The sequence below is a fragment of the Grammomys surdaster genome, unplaced genomic scaffold (genome assembly GCF_004785775.1).
Source record: "Grammomys surdaster isolate TR1022 unplaced genomic scaffold, NIH_TR_1.0 215, whole genome shotgun sequence".
Taxonomy (NCBI): domain Eukaryota; kingdom Metazoa; phylum Chordata; class Mammalia; order Rodentia; family Muridae; genus Grammomys; species Grammomys surdaster.
In genome coordinates, this window is record NW_021604660.1 from 5082831 (window position 1) to 5101867 (window position 19037).

Below are 19037 nucleotides of genomic sequence, written 5' to 3' on the forward strand. Positions count from 1 at the left end.
GTATGAGGTTTCATTGTTACATGCAGCTGAGTGAGCCAAATATTATTATTGGAGGGCTTTATTTAATTTTCCTCATCTGTGGGCTAGTTCCTAAGCACGGTCTGATGTTTTCCTTGTCATTTGCTTTTTTCTATTTGCTCTCTGATGGAATTATAACTTAGAATGATAACTGAGCACTTCGGTTTACTTCTTGAACACTTCCTCCCTGGAGCCAGTGTAGATGCTTGCTCCAGGATAACCATAGTTTGCTATCCTGGGACTTATCATACTCTCATTATGGAAAACAAGATGCTGCTGGGTGCTGTGTCCCATATGACAATACCACACATGCTCCATCCTTTTGTGCTTATTCACTTGTGACCAGTCATCTCCATATAGGAGTGCTCAGAAACACTATGCTAGAATCAGCAGCATGGATAACTTTCTTGTCCCTGATGTTTTGCTGAGATGGCAGTATAAAAGGTAACAGCAGTGAGGCCCAGAAATGGTTGCTTAGTTTTTCACTTTGGGACAGTAGCGCTCTTACCCATGAATTGAAGCATTGAATCAAAGATTTCCTATTTTATTTTTTTTAAGTTTTAGTGTTTTAGGATCATACTGAGATGGAAAAACACGAAAAAATTATGTAAAATTAAACTTGATGCTTTCCAAATGCAGTCAAATTTGTCAACTTCTCTTTGAGTTGTAATGGTAGAACAGTGGAGATTGTGACTTTTACTCTAATGGAACTTTTCACATGGCATTTTATTAATAAATAAATAGTGTATGGGAAATTTCAAAGTCCTTACAGGTAGGGCATAGTTATACATTGTCTGTGTCTTTCTATGTCATTCATGTAAGGGAGAAAACAGAAAAAGCAATTAGCATGGAATACATTGCTGGACCATGGAGGAAGGAGTGTAATTTCCAGTTGGGAAAAGCTGAGGTAGCTTACTTGGAAGACTTAGTATGTTTTGGACAAAACCAAGGCAGAAGATGTAAGAGTAGCAAACATTTCCTCATTGAATGATGAACATTTGCAGGGATAGACCTTGATTAAACTTTAATATGACTAGAGAGTTCAGCAAGATACAAGTGGCAGGTGATTAACATCTAATGTTAAGAAGGCCAAATATGGGGTGAGGAGGAAACCCAACATGTTATTATAAGGGATAAGAGACATGGTTAGGGATTCAGGCAGGCAGTATCATGGAAATTCTATTAGAAGGGTAGTCATAACCCTTAAGTTATGAAGTTTAAGAGAGTCATAACATGTTTTTGAGTAAAGTGGGGTTTGCCCATAGGGTTCTGTTCATACAATAGCTAGTCAACCAATCAGAATATCTGACAGGATTCAGACATAGGCCATGACATAAGTACCTAGTGGACCTGATTTAGAAGGGGTATTAATAAGTCCTTGCTATATAGAGGCTATGCTACATATCTTATTTTCAATCTTGAAAGGTCACTTGTACTAAATTCATTTTATATATAAGAAAATTGTCTTCTTAAGTAATTTAAGCTAATTCAAGGAATTAGTAGTAGAACAATATTTAAAATGTACAGATATAGTATTTGTGTATTTTCCCCTTGAGCTTCTGTAATCCAAATAAGGATTCCTTTAGGACAGCAGGATATGGTAGGTGAATGAACCCTGAATAGAGAGGAGCCATGGGGCTAGGATAGTATTCTGTCCTAGAAGATGAAGATGACCTCCACTTCTGTGACATGAGCAAAGCAGTGGGGCAGCACTTGACAGCACCTTTGCGCAAGTAATTGACAGACGTAATATCATGTGAGGTTGGGAGTCATTTGAGATGCTTAGTGAAGGTTGTGGGCACTATCAAGAATAAGGGTCTATTCTAGTGAGGAAAGAATAGATTGAAGAATAAAGGAGGATTAAAAAACACAGAGCAGATGTAAGGAAGGGCAAATAGTTGAAAAAAAAAACTAAAGTGCAGCTTCTGAGAGGAGAAGCAAAGGGAAAATTAATGGGCATATAGAGAGTTTGATGCAGCCTGGGGCTACCATGAGGCTGTGCCCAACATCTGATAATCGGTTCTACAGGAAGTGAGGCACAACCAGAGAGTTAATGAAAAGACAAGAGGCTGGACACGTGGGAAGTCTTTGGATGCATCAGATTAGGGATGATAAAGGCCTGGACCAAGGTAATTGCAGGGATATGGAAAGGCTCAACGTATGACTATGGCCTCCAGGCAGCAACTTTGAATTTTCTCCATATGCTACTAATAAAAAATTTGACTGGCTTTTGTTTTCTACTAGAATTCCTTGCAATGAGTATAAACTTGTCTACACTTGTGCTGGCTCTTATAGGTAAAAAGTAATCTAGAAAGATGATATTATTAACAATTGTAAATTGGCGGGGGGGCTTATGAAGCACAATCCTATTGTCCTTACTAAAACAATCAAAAGACATTAAACCAATCATTAATCTAACCAGCACTGGTTATTATTTTTAATAGCTTATTGATAATTCTATAAGTTCAGACACCATTTATTTATTAAGTACTTATTGTATGTTAGCAATATTATATGTCTTATTTTAAATCTTGAAAAGACTGCTGTACTAGGCCCATTTTACATACAAGAAAAGTGCTTAATTACTAAGAAAACTCACCTATTGGTGGTAGACCTAGATTTGAAATTTATAAATATAGCTTGCTACCATGTATGTTTGAATGTTTTCCTCTTGAGTTCTTGTAACTATAACAAAATTCCTTTAGCACGTCATACACTAGTGTACATACTCATATATGCATATGTATTCATACATATTCATGCATATGTGTATGGACTTAGTGCCAGGCAGAAAATTACATATAATGTTTCCTCTATCTCTTATAGTTTCATGGTCCTTCACTCACCTTGATTGACCTTGTAGAGCTGTGTGTAGATATTTCAAAAGGCTGTGTCTACTTGGAGCAGATGCACTTCATTCACAGGTACTATGAGATTCTGGAAACAAGATTATTGGGTAGTCACATGACAACCATGTGTAGTTTGGGTTCCCTACACTAGAGAGTTAAACAGATTCATTACTTCAAAGTGTCAGCATTATTGTAAAGAATCTCTGTACTAGTTACTTTTCTCATTGCTATGAGAAAAGCAATGTACAACAAACGTAACTTAAGGAAGAGAGGGAAGGCTTATTTTACTTATATTTTGAGGGAACAGTCGATCATGTTACGGGAGTCATGGCAGCAGGAGTGTGTGATGACTGGTCACATTGAGTCTGTACTCAGGAAGCAGAAGAAAATAAATGCTGGTCCTTCCATGGCTTTTTCTTTTTATTTAATCTGGGACTGTACCCTATAGCTGTCCACAATTAGAGTGGGTTTCTTCTCCCTCAACTAACACAACATGGAAACTTCCTTACAGACATGCCCAGAGATCTATTTCCTAAGTGATTCTGGATTTTTTTCAAATTGTCAGTCAATATTAATCACCAGGTGTCTCTCTTCTTTCCAGACCTTCTAGCCTTGTATGATCTCTGGAATACTTGTTTACCATTATCAAATGTAACTTCTACTTTAGGGATCTGGCAGCCCGGAATTGCCTTGTATCAGTGAAAGACTATACCAGTCCTCGAGTAGTCAAGATTGGTGACTTTGGATTGGCAAGGGAAATCTATAAAAATGATTATTATAGAAAGAGAGGGGAAGGCCTGCTTCCTGTTCGGTGGATGGCTCCTGAAAACTTGATGGATGGAATCTTTACTTCTCAGTCTGATGTATGGTGAGCTAAATAGGACACAGAAAAATGAGGGCAAAAACTTGAATACCTGTATGTCTATTTTCAATTGTATTTTATTTAGTCTCTCTCCCTCTCTCTCTCTCTCTCTCTCTCTCTCTCTCTCTCTGTCTCTCCACTTCTGTCCTCTCTCTACCTCTTTGATATGTGTATATGTGTTTGTAGGAATCTCTCTCTCGCTTTCTCGCTCTCTTGCTCTCTCGCTCTCCCTCTCTCTCATATGTGTATGTGTGTGTGGGGGGGTAGTTTAGTGACTCCCCTGAAGCTAGTGGTCCAGGATAACTATTATGGATCTTAGATCCTTTGCACCCCTCTCTCAATTTTTTCATCATCGATCTTAAAATTCTATATGAAATAGATTCATTTATTTCAAGCATTTTGCTATTCACCAAAGGTGTATATATTTGCAGCTATGGTGTATACAAAGGTTTTATATTGACAGAAATGGTACATATCAATAATGTTCATGTGCCCCCAATACCTCCTGCAGGGGATGTCATCACTAGTTTATAAATAGACTTGAAGTCATGGATTATGAAAACACGTAGGACACTGGGAAAGTTTGGTCTTTATTATCTGAGTTTTGCTTATTGGTTCCCAGCTTTTGATTCGAGCTCCTAAAAAGTTTATAGATTTGTTCAGTGAATTTTAAGCCATAGGAGAAATTGTACAGGAGAAACATTATCCTCAGCAATCTGTTTTCATTTATGATTCTTCTCCATGTTTGTCATCATTTCATCCTCTTCAAATTTAGGTTGGGGGAGGAATGGTGACAAGGTCTCTTGCTCACCTCCATGCCTGTCTGCTTGTGCTTTTGTGTGCTTGTATCTCTGTGTACATGTGCTCCTGTGCTGCATGGAGCTCTGGCTCTTTGTGTATGTGCCACCACCCCAAGCATTTTTTTTTATCATCTTTGAAATGTGGTCTATCCACAGAGTCTTTCTTGTTCTACTTTTTCTTAATATCAACCTCCTTTTAAGTCTCCTATTTGCTTTTTATAAGGCCAATAATGCCAATCACAAAGTAGCCCCCGTAGCCCCAGGAATAATGATGTTGGAGAAGCTACTGTAAACCTGATGTTTGTAATAAATATAATTAAAGAGAACCCTTTAACATCCTAGGTCCTTTGGAATTTTGGTTTGGGAGATTTTAACTCTTGGTCATCAACCTTATCCAGCGCATTCCAACCTTGATGTTTTAAACTATGTGCAAGCAGGAGGGAGACTGGAGCCACCAAGAAATTGTCCTGATGATCTGTAAGTTAATTATGTTAACATAAGCACCCCCAAAACAGAAACATGTGCATTTGCAGTCTTAGGGCTCCCTGGTATGGCTTGTTAAAAGAAAACATGGGATTTATATATGTACATCCCATATAAAATATAAACTGAGGATGGGATTTAATTTACTCAATACATTACAGCTTTTTAAAAATATATACATGCTATATTTTACTTCAATACAAATTTTTGAAGAGTAGAATATATTTGTAGCTATAGTAATTAAATTCAAATAAATATGATATCTCTCTCCATGTGTGTGCATGAGTGTGTATGTGTGTATACTTCATCACTTTACTTTGAGAGTCTTTATTTGCATACAATCTTAATCTTTGCATTAAAATAGTGTATTACATAAAAATATATTAGTTAAAAGTTCCATTGTCTTTTTGATATAGCTTATACTGATCAGTGGGATATAGTACTAAAAATTGTATAGACATATTTGTTTATACACTTAACACAAAATTACAATGATATATAGCAATACACAACTATAATATAATGTTATACCACACAATAACTTGGTCAAACTAATCCTGGCCACTATTGAGTTCTAATAGTAACCCCTCAAGTGGGAGTGATTTGAGTTTAATTACAAAAGAAAAATAATTCAGCTATGATGAATACATATTCACTTCCCAATATCAACAGAAATATCGGCCTTGTAACTTTTTCCAAAAGGTGTTTTACCCAAAAGGTTTATAAAAAACAAACAAAAAACCCCAAGAAACAATGAAGAAGTATTACACATACACTGCCAAGCCAAACATCATGTGTGTGCAGAGGTCCTTATGCCAGGGCCACAGCTCTTGTGCATCTTGGAATGTACTCTGGATGAGATGGTAGAGGCAGCAGTCAGATGGCCAGCCAGCATGTAATAAAGTGCTAAACTGTGTGGTACAGACAAATGCAAAAGGAATTAGCAGTATGCGGATGCACACCATGGCTGCACTGCCTTGAGTGTACTGTGTTATTTCGAGGACTATTTAGACTTGAGCCAAAGAATGATTAAGAGCTGGGCACCTTGGTTGGCTGTTGTACTGGGGAATGTTTCTGCATTATTTCAGTCTTCCAGCTAAAAGATATAACTTATCACAAGTGGCTGATTCAGCCTTTAAACCTTTCAGTCACGTACACAACTAGGCCACATTTGATAGCAGCACCTTAAACTGAATCCTGAGTCTTTAGGGGGACAATGGGAAAAATCTTCAACTTAAAGAAATTATACCAGACACTTCACTTAGGACTAGAGGGGAGAAGATGAGCATGCCCAAACATGCAATGCATTTTAATTACACAGTTGGAAAACTAATCACTATTTTCTACCTCTATTCATATCTCAAACACTCAGAAATTCACTCTAGAATTTTAATTACAGACTGTGTTCCTTATGCTCTCATAATTGTGTCTTTCACGTTATGACCTTCCACCAGGAGGATGCAACACGACTCACCATAATCGTGCAGTACTTTTGGATTGGCTTTTAAGAAATGGATTAATGAATTATACTTTTTTCCTGTGTTTATTTAATTTTGGATGATGGAGCTGAGGACAAGTTGATTTGTTGTATCTCAGATTTCGCTATATTCAAAGGTGTTAAAATTCAGGGGGGGGAATAAGTAATAGAATGCTTTTATTAGGAGTCTAGGGAGAGGATGACATTTTGTGTATTCTCGGTAGAATGCATTATTAAACTATTTTTTTCCTTTTTAAAAATCAAAACCAGATTTTTTATATGATATATTCTGGTTGTGGTTCCCCTTCCCTAACTCCTCTCAGATTATTTCCAACTCCCCACCCACCAAAATCCATATCTTTTTTGATTTCTCTCATTAGAAACAGACATCTAAACAATGTAATACTGAAATAAGACAGAATAAAAACAAACTAAACTGAATAGGCCAAAACCAATGCACCCGAAGTAGCCTTCAAAGAAAAGCACAAGAGACACAAATAGACGCAGAGGCACACACACAGCAAATGCAGATTTCTCGTAAAAACCATCATATATAGGCAAAAGACCTGTAGGGTAAGAAAAAAAAAGCCAAACAAAGCATTATGAGAAAAAGCAGAACAAATAAACAAAACCCTCCAAAAATACCATTGAATGTTGATGTACTTTTTATATATACTTTCCTGAAACCAAGATTGCTCATTGGTGGTTTTGAAATTAATTTGAACATCATTTAAAAAGTAAGAAATACTTCCAACTTCATGACTCTGCAGAACCCTGGGAAGAGTTCAGAGCCACCACAGAAACAAGCTGTACTGGGAAGCAGAGCCCTTGTGCCATTCAATCTGGCCGTGGCCTTAAGTTGTCATGATAAAGATTAACTACTCTCCTTGGAGCCCAGGAGGAACTAAATTTTGTTTGAAGTGTGTCTCTGAGATCACAGGCCCAGCTTAGAGGCTGAAAGTCTTGTGCTGCCACGTTGCACCTTCCACTCACCACCTAAATACTCAGCACCTGGATAACTCCTGGGGCAGATGAGCTCTGATACCATGCTCTCCTCAGCTATTGCTGGAATGTGGAGTTCAGAGCATTCCTGTATTCTGTTTGGAGGCTCAGGTGTACAGAGGAAAGCCCAGTCAATGGTGTTCTCTCCAGATTTCACTGTGAACAACCACCACACCATTTCTGTGAAGAAATAGGATCAAAGGGAAATTCTGCTGTAAGCAAGAGCTTTCTGGGGCCCTGAGATGGACACATCACAGTGGCAGACTTGTTGCAGAGACCCTCAGATGTAGGACATAACAATGGCAGGCTGTGGAGTTGTAATGCTATTTCGACTCTTAAAAGTATTCAGCTCATTTCTAAGTCTCTCTGGGATTGGACACAACGGAGGGATTCTTGAAGTTTGTATTTTATATGTCTTATTTAAATAGTTACAGACACTTGCCTGCTTAAATGTAAAAGATGCTGACATTTTCCTCTGTCGAACTTCAATGACTTCATGAATCCAAGGACTTTAATATGCATGAAGAGTAATACTGAACACAACTAACGAGTCTCATGCTATTTTGGAACAAAACAAAGACAAAGATGTAAAGAAGATCAAAGGATCACATTAGTGAGTGGAGGGGTTTGAAGCCCAATATTTGCCAAATGAATTATTCCAAGTATAGCGGGTACTCTTTTAGAATTAGAACAAGCATCCCACACAAATTTAGACAAACCCAAGAAATAGCAAATGCATCTAGGATAATGCACTTGGGTATTTGTTACTGTGCCTTTAGAGGTGTGTAATGTACAGTACTAAGCACTGACGTGAACACTGGAAAGAAGACACCCCCAGCTGCAGCTGTAATTGTTAATTTACTTGAAAGACCCGAGTAAAGCTTTCTTAGGATTATTAAATTCTTAAAAGCCTCTTCATTTCATCCCCTTGCCAGTTTATTGCTTGCTATTCGAGTCTACATTCTTCACTTTTAGATGTTGCAGCTTATGTAACTCCTCTCTCCTTAGTCTACGTCTGTCTCTAACTCCCAGGACAGACAGGCCTTGTACATCATTTTTTGGCATCTAGAAGATTAAGACTGATGACTAAGGCAAGTTAAAAGCCTTCCTAGATTAAAAACACTGGGCATATCTATGTAAAGAAATCATATATATATATATGTAAAATAAGAGGTACCACTCTGGAGGGCAGAATAGGTGTGTGGGTGATGGGCAGTAAGTGTCAGCCCTGGGATGGCTGCCTTCACTCTCTTCTTTCTTCTTCCTCTTTCTTCCACTCCTCCAAGTAGTGTCCATTAAATAGGTTGCAGATAGGATAAAACTTTGTAACTGAAGTGTGATGGCGTGACATATCTTGTCAGTATCTAGGCAATCATCTCTATTTTCAGAAATGCTACCTCAAGAATCACTTCATTGTCTCATCTTAATTCTTAAGAAAATGTCTAGATTAGCCATCCAGATTATGTTTTAATTATGCCTTAGGATCCACAGTCTGCTATCAATTATAATCTTATCTGTAATGGTCTATCTGTGAAATCGATGGGTCAGCTCTGCACCTACAAGGCACAGATTATAAAAGGGGAGAGGAGATGATAGATTTTGTTGTTCAGTTTTTTCCCCAGATATGATTCTAACAAAATAAAAATAAAGAGAAGTCTGGCATTCTGTAGCCAGATTATCCATCCCTTGAAGGCACCAGAACAGTCCATAGAAAACATCTAATGTTGTTTTCTCACAATACCCTGACACGTAGCACTAATATGGATTTGACCTACATATCTAGAAATGAAAGAAATTCAAGTGGAGTTTTTATTGTAATGTATTCAAGACTGCATTGTAGTTCCTAAAATAGATAAATACAATACCTTTAATGACTTGTGGGTGATTGCCATCTAGTGCTTGAATATAATTCTGTTCCAGTCGCATTGTCAATGACTTACTCCAAATTATAATTTTTCTTAGTCTTTGGCCAGTAGCTTCCACTTGGCTCCTGTACAATCCAATTGCCATCTGTCAGCTAGAATGGTCCTTCAAAGGTGCAAAGACCTTTTGCTCCTCTTGGTTTGCAAGACCTGCAGGATCCTGCTTCCCTTTTTAATGCCATTTCATTCTCCCACCTCCTCAACTGCACTTCAGCCTTTCTTACCTTCTTTCAGATTTTAAAATGTGCCAATCTCTTTCCAAATGTAGGGCTTTGCACATGCCATCTTGTATTGCCTGACTTCTGCACATACCCTACTCCAATGATTAGCAGGTTCTCTTCCTACAAGTTCACAGGCTTAAATGGCATCTATGTAGAAGGGCCCCTCTTTCTGTGAGGAACTCACCAGAAACATTACCATCCATTAGGACATGTGTTTACTTTCTTTTGTGCCTTTTGAAGCACGTAACACAATTTGAATTACATATATTTTCTATTGATGAGGTAGTGCTAATACTTTTAAATACTTCCCAGTTAATATTTATTTATCCATTCCTCTGTTCATCTTTAATTTCTTCATATTTCTGAAAATCAAAAAAAAGGAAAGAGAAAAGAAAGCATGTACTGTCTTCTAGACATGACAGGGAAGCTGCAACCAGGAAATCTTAACAATACCCTTGCCTAAACAGGAAGTGCTCCATTAGATTTCTGAACATGGACTGGAAATCTTTCTAAGGTCCTAGTCCGAGATGAAGAGCTACAGGAATCAATAGATGGTGAGGGGGAATCAGCTTTTCCAGTGATGAGCACTTCAGTCTCAAATGGTCAGCCCTAAACACATGCACACACGCACAACGCTAAATGAACTCCATAGGTATATGTACATGTGTGTAACAATAAAATTTAAAAATAGTTATTAAAAATTTATTGCATATGATAAAATGTTATTGTATGTAATAAAATAATAGTTTCAATTTAAAATAAAAGTTTAAAAAGAAAAGTTTATAAAATTGTTGAGAAGGAGTGGGGAGCATGGGAGGGGCTGGGGAAGGGATGGAAATAGTGTATACATGGTACTCATGTATGAGATTCTCAAAAATAATTAAATGTTTGAAAAGTTTTAGCTCAGAAAACCAATGATGGAGGGAACAGAGCTGACCAGACCCTTAGCCTCTTATTAACATATAAAATACCAGTCTGAGCCACTGAAACTGTATTAACCATTACACTGTCAAAGAAATGAGCAGACGTTTCATTGCTTGTAAGTTTTGGACTAATGTGGGAAGAAGAGAACTTCATAGAACTTCAAGGTCAGGAACAGCACCGCTGCCTTCACCTTTGCAGGGATGACCCAGAGAGCATTGAACAAATGACTCCTCACTTTGACACGGGGAGACTGATCTTTGTTAAGAAGGTAGAATAGCGGCATATCAAATAGAGGAAATCAAGTTTGCACTTCCAGACTTCCTTTGCTTCCCATATACTGTGAACTTTGTTCAGAGTTAGATATTTAGACAGGGGATCCAGCAGAAACAAGTGTGGTTTTCCTGATATTTGTCTACAGTTTCAAGTTATGACAGAGTCATAGAGAAGCCCAAGGCTAAAGACACAGACATCCTGCTCAAAGAAGAGGATCCCTGAGATCCAGCAGAGCTACCAGAGAGTCTGTTGTTGTGGATGTAGGGTGGATGATCAGTTCTGGAGGTTAGGAAAGATCGCTCAAGGTACCACTACACACCAGCACACATACCTCTTTCTTCCCTGGCAGATACCTTGATAGTATTTGGAAAGAAGGATGGGACTAGTTCAGAAATGAGACAAACTAAATTATTATAGAAAAATGTGACCATTATCTAAAAAGATGTTTTAGAGTGGTGAACTGAACTAGATCGTATAGTACATTATCTTAAATAAAACTATTATTTTATTTTATGTGGGAACTCTGTTAACGATCTAATTAGAGATAATATTTAGAGATTTACCTCTCCTGCCCCCATTCATTTGATTTGCAGTGTGATAAATTGTCATTCTTTTTCATTTACTACACATGTCACCTATGAAGACAAGAGCCCTACTTGTGGAAACCCTAGCTCCAAATGTTATGCTGGTGTAAAACAAGTGTCTAATTAACCTACAATGAGTCAACGGATACATGCTGTTATAAGCGCTGTATGGGAAAGGCAATTCAGTCAACCTGCCATGTATGTCTGGTGAACTGAGAGTGTCCTAATTATTCTTTGAAGTGTAAGAGAAATAGCTCTGAGCTCAAACCTGGGTTCCTTCTCTCATTCTGCTACTGGACATCTATTTAGATTATAATGAACCTTAGATTTTGTTGTTGTTCGGTGAAGTTAAAAAAACAAACCCTCTACTTCTTCAACAGTTTTTACTTGATGTGCTAAGTAAGCAAACCTGAGCATCCATATACCCATCTGATAACTTAGATTGACTACCACTGAGGTAATGTCAACATTTGTATTAAACATGGGGAGCTGGATGCAACTGTGGCTCTCTATCATGTCCTTCCCTGGACTGTCAGTAGCAACATTCTGTCATCATGTACTTTCCCATCTCTACCCACATGTCCAGGTGGAATTTAATGTCCCAATGCTGGGCTCAAGAACCTGACCAAAGACCCACTTTCCATAACATTCAAGACCAGCTTCAGTTCTTCAGAAGTGTTTCCTTAAACAATGTTTCTCACTGTGGAGAAGCAGCTCCTGCCGGGGGAGTCATCAACAAAGGCTTTGAAGGTGAGATTGCTTCTGCAGAATTTTCTCCCCAGTGTTTCTCCCAAGGTTACAATGGAATCTACATAGCAGGTACTTTAGGGTAGGTAATAATAATAATATGCTGGCACCATCATTATGCTGTTTGTTGTGTACCTCTTTGGAAAATGCCTTGTATTGTGTATTAAAATTAAAGAAAGAGATCACGCTTGTCTAAGGTAGTAAAAAGGAGCGTTCACATGCTGGGCTGGTTCCTATCAGTCTGTTCATGGCCTCCCTACCTTTCATCAGTTGTATTTCAACTGCAGAGTTGAGTTTAGATAATTATAGACTTTCTGTTTATGGCAAATTATCATCATTGGTCTCTGTGGGGCTTCTGCCTTATTTTGTTTATCTCTTTAGTCTCCATATTCTTCTTTGGTTCTACTTCCTCCATTCACCACCCCCATCTCCTGCCAAGCAGCCATTCTAATTACTTTAATGAACATCCTTCTATTTGTATGTTTTCTGGAAAATATGGAGTTTGGTATGCATGAATGTGAGGGACTGGCACTACAAGTTGGTGGGCATGATAGGAGATAACAGAAAAGGAAGAAAAACCCCAAGGTAGTGTTGTCATGGAAACCCAAAGTACAATAAGCTGCTAGTGAAGGAAGGAGTGGGTAAATTCTACAGATATAGCCACTTTTCCAGAACTTACAGTTTATCTGTATTTTATTATTTATTTAATTATTCTAAATTTTTTGAGACTGGGCCTTATATAGCCCAAGCTGGCCTCACACTCACTATATAACTGAGGATGGCTTTTGCATTTAATTAGGGTTTCTTTTGCTGTGAAAAGACACTATGACCATGGCAACTCTCATAAAAGAAAACATGTATTTAATTGGTCTGGCTTGCAGTTCAAAGATTTAGTCCATTGTCATCATGATGGGGACAATGGCGGCATGCAGGCATATATGATGCTGAAAAGGTAGCTGAAAGCCTGTATCAGATCCAAAGGGAGCAGGAAGAGAACTGAAACACTAGGCTTGAACTTCTGAGACCTCAAAGCCCAACCCATAGAGCCACATCTCCTTCAACAGAGCCATACTTACTCCAACAAAGCCATACCTCCTAAAAGTGCCACTCTCTATGGCCCTATGGGGGCCATTTTTACTAAAACCACCACAACTTAAATTTGGTTCCTTCTTGCTCCACCTCAAGAATGCTAAGATTACAAGTGTGCTGGGCTCTACTTGCAATATATTTTAAAAATTCACGTCTTTACTCATGGAATCTTTCCTACCAGGTGTATTAAATGTATTTTATTAAAAAAAAAAACCCAAAAACAAAAAACGACAGAGGATGCCCCAGCAGGTCCGAGAGGTTATTTTTTCTAAGGCTCTAACAGAAATTTTCACAGACCTATTAACAGTTAACCTATGAGGCTAAGGGAGGAAGCAAATGATGCTGACATCAAAGTATCTTCACACACGCTCTGGGTTATGCCGCAATAAAGGGCTATACAGCCAGGGAGAACAGAAGAGCTTATTCTGACTGCTTTCTAGAAATCATGCATCATTTTGGTTTGATTATACCCAGTAGATTTGGATACTAGATGTTGTCAGAGATGATTGAAATTCTAAATATGAGCAATAAAGTCCAATGTAGGGGCCCATGCCTAAAATCCCAGCACTCAGTAGGCAGAAATCTCATCACAATTTAAAAGGCAGCTGCATCTACCTAGGGGGTTCCAGGAAAGCCAGGGATACATAGTGAGACCTTGTTTCCAAAAAGCAAAATGAAACAAATAAATATCATTAACAAAATCAGAGTAGACAGTGGACATAAACATGCAGAATAATGAGGCACGAATAATTAAGTAAAACTATAATGATTTAGAGAGTAATCTGGGCTGATAGAAATCTAACTGTAGTAAAAGAGAAATCATTTTTCTGCTGTTTGAAGTTAAGGAATGGAAAGAAGTTGGGAACCACTAGAATCTTTGACCCCCAAGATTACGATTGAAGAAAAGAGGCAGGAATGAGAGAAGAAACCCAATGAAGAGTGAGGTTTGGATATTTGCAAAGATGTAAATGCTGAAGCAGTTCCTGTAAGGCAAACTGAACATAATTATTATTTACAATATGAGAGAAATAATTTGTTACTTTGCAGACTAATGAGTGTACTTAACACAGCATCAAAGGTGTGTGTCTTTGTTATCATTGTGGGAGACATATAAGAAGCCAAGAAAGACACTTGAAGGACTTTTTCCATTTTTAAAAAATGAAGCACTGTAGGATTATAGCAATAATAGCAGCAATGCCATGTCTGTGCTCTGGTCCTACTAATTGAATGGGGGAGATGGAGGTTGGCACCGGGAGGTGGGAGATAGAGATAGAGATAGAGATAGAGATAGAGATAGAGATAGAGATAGAGATAGAGATAGAGAGAGAGAGAGAGAGAGAGAGAGAGAGAGAGAGAGATAGAGATAGATAGATAGAGAGAGAGAGAGAGAGAGAATTTAGTAACATATCTGGGCACCTAGTAAAAATATCCTAGTGACTTCATCCCAACATTTGTGTAAACATCACCTCACCAGCTCAAAGAGTTCTACAGGAAACAAATCGCAATGCCCTGTGCTGTTCTAAACATAGCCAGTCAGCCGGCATATGTCTCGCCTCTAAATACCCTGTCTTACTCGGAAGTCTTTATTTTAATATTTCCCTTCCAAAGAGGTTCCTGAGTGCCTGCCACCTTTGTTCAGAATATCTGTCTTAGCTTTGATCTGTAGGTTTTGTGGTGAATACTTTTTGAAAAGAAGTATCAAAACAACCTTCCCCATCACCACCATCTCTCCAGAGCTCTTTATGCAACAAGATGTATTAATTGCTAAAAGCTTGCCAGGGTCAAGTTACTAAATATTGCTGCCAGCTCTCTGAACCAATGAAGTAGGTAGTTAATGGTTTTTCTTAGGCACACAGAAGTATAATTTGCAAAAAGAAATTTATTTGTTTCATATAAGTGATTTTTTTTAGTCTCTCAAACTCATCAAAGCAAAAATAATTAAAGTTATGCTTGGTGGAAGCACTCCAATTCACTATTGAATGGATTAAATGGATGTCAGTGAGGCAGCTAACAAGAGTGGAGAGTTGAAAACTGTAGGGGTTACCCGTGTGATTTCTTTAAGCCTTTTAAGACTATCTTAATGAAGAGCAACTCCATTGGAGCTGCTGAATGACTCAATGTTAAATATATTATTTCCTTGATGATTTTTATTGCCATTATTATAGATAGCAAGTTAATTTTTTATGTCTGTAGTACATACTGGCAATACCCACAGTTAGTAGAAATTAGGTTGTCCCTTGGTATTCAGAATTTAGGTATTAGGCAAACTTGGCATCTCATCAAGGGTCCACTGTTCTTGCTGATTCTCACACAGCATGGAAATTCAACCCACCCCTCAGAGAGACACAACAGGATACAAACTCATTCTAGCTGGATGGCCTTAAGCATATCATTGAACCCTTTCTTGCCTCATCTCCCTCATCTGTTAAATGCAGACAATAGCACTACCTAACCAATAGAAAAAATGAGTTAACACATGGCTATGGCATAAACTATTGCTCAGTGTATAATAAGGGCTCTATAAGGGTTAACGTGAACAATCCTCAAAATAATTACTCATATACTTCATGTCACTATCCTCCTCCTTTACCTTGCACCCGACTTATCCAGGTGTGCATTCTTTCCCTTGTGTGCACTGTTGAAGATGACCAGCCACATTGGATTCCTATTGTTACTTCACTGAGTGCACTTGTGCCTCTCAAGCCTTGCTCTGGGCTCTCTTCTCAATGCTCTTAGAATAACTATGCAGCTGAGCCAACATAGGGCTAAAGGAGGATGCAGGCCTAGTGGCACAGTCATATTCCCCCTGAATTTGGGAGAAGGCTGATGCAGAAGGGCTGTGAGGTAAAGTCTTGCCTGGGAAACTCAAGGTAACCCTGTCTCAAAAACTTACAGAACAACAGGGACATACTTTAGTGGTAGATGACTCAGGTAGCATGATTAAGGCTCTAGGTTCAAATCTCCTGTACTGTGGCAAAGAAGAAAAAAAAAACAAAATGGAAGAGCTATGAACAGTGTTCTTATTTAATCTGTGTGTCTGCTAGAATCTTACCTCATTCATGAGTATTTTGTAACCGGTATTTAAAATGGCAGCTCATTTGCATGCTGTTGTTAGGCCCTTTCTCTGCCCACTGCTCTCCATTGTCTACTGGTTCACTGTTGATTTCTTTCCATCTGAATGTAAATTCTAAAGAGCAATGACTCTCTATTACGGATAAGCAGTGCATGCCTCACTCCTGGTAAAATGTATATCTTATGCATTATCTTAACAAGCAATGCCTGGCATGGGGCTTCTAACCTTCATCAGAAGGCAGTGACCTGCTTCACCTGTCTCTCATGTATGCAGTATCAAACAATTTTATATAGTCTTTTATGTAACTACACATCAGCACCTACAGTGACATGTCTACTTCTCTTCTAGAGTGCCATAGACTAAAGGACAGAGAATATGTGCTATTTTACACTTGTCTTTGTAACATTTAGCTGTCCGCATAAGATAATGCCATATATATATATATATATATATATATATATATATATATATATCCCAGTTCATAAACACATACATATATGAATATATGTATACACACACACACACACACACAGAAGTTAGGCGGACACTGCAGTAACTTCTATACTCTCCCACAGGTGAAGATGATGAAATGGTCACTTTGAATTCAGATGACACGATGCCAGTTGCATTGATGGAAACCAAAAACCAAGAAGGATTAAATTATATGGTGCCTGCCACAATATGTAGCCAAGGTGAGGGAAGTTATGAGGGTCCTCTAGGCCCTAAGGAATCTGGGTTACGTGATCTGAAGAAAGACAAGAAGCAACCACAGGCAGACAAAGACTTCTGCCAAGAACCACAGGTGGCTTACGGCTCTTCTGGCCAGTCTGAAGGCCTGAATTATGCCTGTCTTGCTCACAGTGGACATGGAGATGTGTCTGAATAATAGTTTCTTGTAGGAAACACAGCACTGAGATCAACATTGTGTTAAGTTATTTGCAGAAAAGAATAAAGGTGTGGTGGCTGTCTAGACTCTGAATTGACACAGCGAAGTTTCTAAATTCTGATCTTAGTTCCAAGAGCCATTTGGTTTCATTCATCGTTCTCTTTACCAGTGACCTAACCTTCAGTGGATTATCAGAGGAACTTTTGTGTGTGTAGAAATCCCAGGACAAATCCTAAGTCTGGGAAGAAACCATTATTGTCCCTGTCCTCTGAAGCCATTTACTGCAGAGCACTGCCCATCCTGCTGTCTGGGGTGCAGTAAAAACTTCTGTGCCAAATAGGTAGTGACAAGAATATGTTCATGCAAGGATGTGAATTGGGGTGGAGCAGGAGTCTGCTGAGGACCACCTGAACTGCAGATTACCTTAAAGAGGATGCAGGAAACAATTAGAGACACATACAGGAGGGGGCAGCCCATGTGCCATGAGAAATCATCTGTCACGGTATTATTCCAATAAAGTATTCCCTTTAATCATCATTGTAAAACCTTTTGTATTTTGGGAGCTTGGATGAACAGCTTTAGGCATAGCAAAAACGGGACCACGAAAACCTCTGGATCTTAACGTTTGACATTTTGTGGTCTTTAGGTGGCACAAAAATTATCTTGTGATTTAAAAAATGATTTTTAATCTATTTTTTATTTTGTGTGTATGAGCGTTTGCCTGCCTGAAGGCATATGTACCACATGCCTGGTGTCCTCAGAGGCTGGAAGGGAGTGTTGGTGCTCCTGGAACTGGAGTTACAGATGGCTGTGAGCTGCCACAGTGGGTGATGGGAACTGACCTGCGTCCCCCAGAAGAACAGACAGCTCACCTAACTGCTGACCCTACTCCGTAGCCCCTGTCTTGTGATTTTTATGCCATCATGAAAACTAAACTAATGTAAGGATTATTTGGGAGAAGGGGCTGGGATATAGCTCAGTGAAGAGCACCTGACTAGCATGAATGAACCCTGTGGTTGTTCCCAGCACCACACACACATGCATTCACACTCACTCATCATTTTTTTTTGTCAGGCCTATTTTATATTAAAAATCTAGAGTAAATTATCCTTAAAATCAAATGTTAGTGATTATACACTTTTAATTCAAACTTTGTAATTTTTATCACCTGCATAGAATAATAAACAACTACATGAGAACAACTGAAACAATGTGCAGGAAAACACTTTGCTTAGGGACAAGTTTCCCTTTACAGTTACACATTTACATCTTAGGCCTAGAGTGGCGCAGTAGCTACACCTATGTTCCTAGCCTATGTCCTCAGCAGTAGGGGCACACTTTCCACCTCTGGGGGAAAATCAAAGAGAATAGAAAAATCTGTGTATGTTCTGGGAGCCTCTTGGACCAACCTGGCCAACAACTGAAAAGAGGGCTTCTTTAAACTCCATAATATTCTATATACAGAATTATGTGTGTTATAGGGTTTTTACAGACAGTTAATAGTATGATTCCTTAGGGCTTTTTTAGACATTCTTACTGTGATTTCTCCCTCCTTACTCCTTTCTTCAGTACCTTCCCTTTCCCTAACTTAAAGCTCTTCTTTTCTCCATTCCCCTACTCAGAACGCATGGACCCTGCTACTTCTCTCTCTGTTCCCCCAACTTCCTACCGCAGCATTGGTTCCCTTTTACTTTCCTGTTTTCTGCAGTTACTCCAGGATATGTATTCACATCTGCAGACTTGGAGCCTCAGGTGAAAGAGAACATGTGATATTTGTCCTTCTGAGTTTAGGTTACCTCACTCAAAATGATCTTTTCTAGTTCTTGC

At 38.6% G+C, this 19037-nt stretch overlaps 1 protein-coding gene across 5 annotated transcripts in view; it reads left to right on the forward strand.

The window, feature by feature from the left end:
* The window catches only part of Ros1 (ROS proto-oncogene 1, receptor tyrosine kinase), a 108078-nt gene extending 90331 nt beyond the window's left edge, over positions 1 to 17747 (forward strand). For 4 of the 5 annotated variants that reach the window (XM_028772599.1, XM_028772596.1, XM_028772598.1 and 1 more), the window contains exons 40-44: positions 2845 to 2942; positions 3535 to 3735; positions 4872 to 5006; positions 12002 to 12165; positions 16900 to 17747. In XM_028772599.1, the coding sequence (XP_028628432.1) occupies positions 2845 to 2942; positions 3535 to 3735; positions 4872 to 5006; positions 12002 to 12165; positions 16900 to 17210 (909 nt within the window). In that variant the 3' untranslated portion in view covers positions 17211 to 17747. Of the gene's footprint in view, positions 1 to 2046; positions 2140 to 2844; positions 2943 to 3534; positions 3736 to 4871; positions 5007 to 12001; positions 12166 to 16899 lie in introns of those variants that run through there. The other variant, XM_028772600.1, reaches the window with a different exon arrangement.
* Positions 17748 to 19037: the final 1290 nt, after the last annotated feature.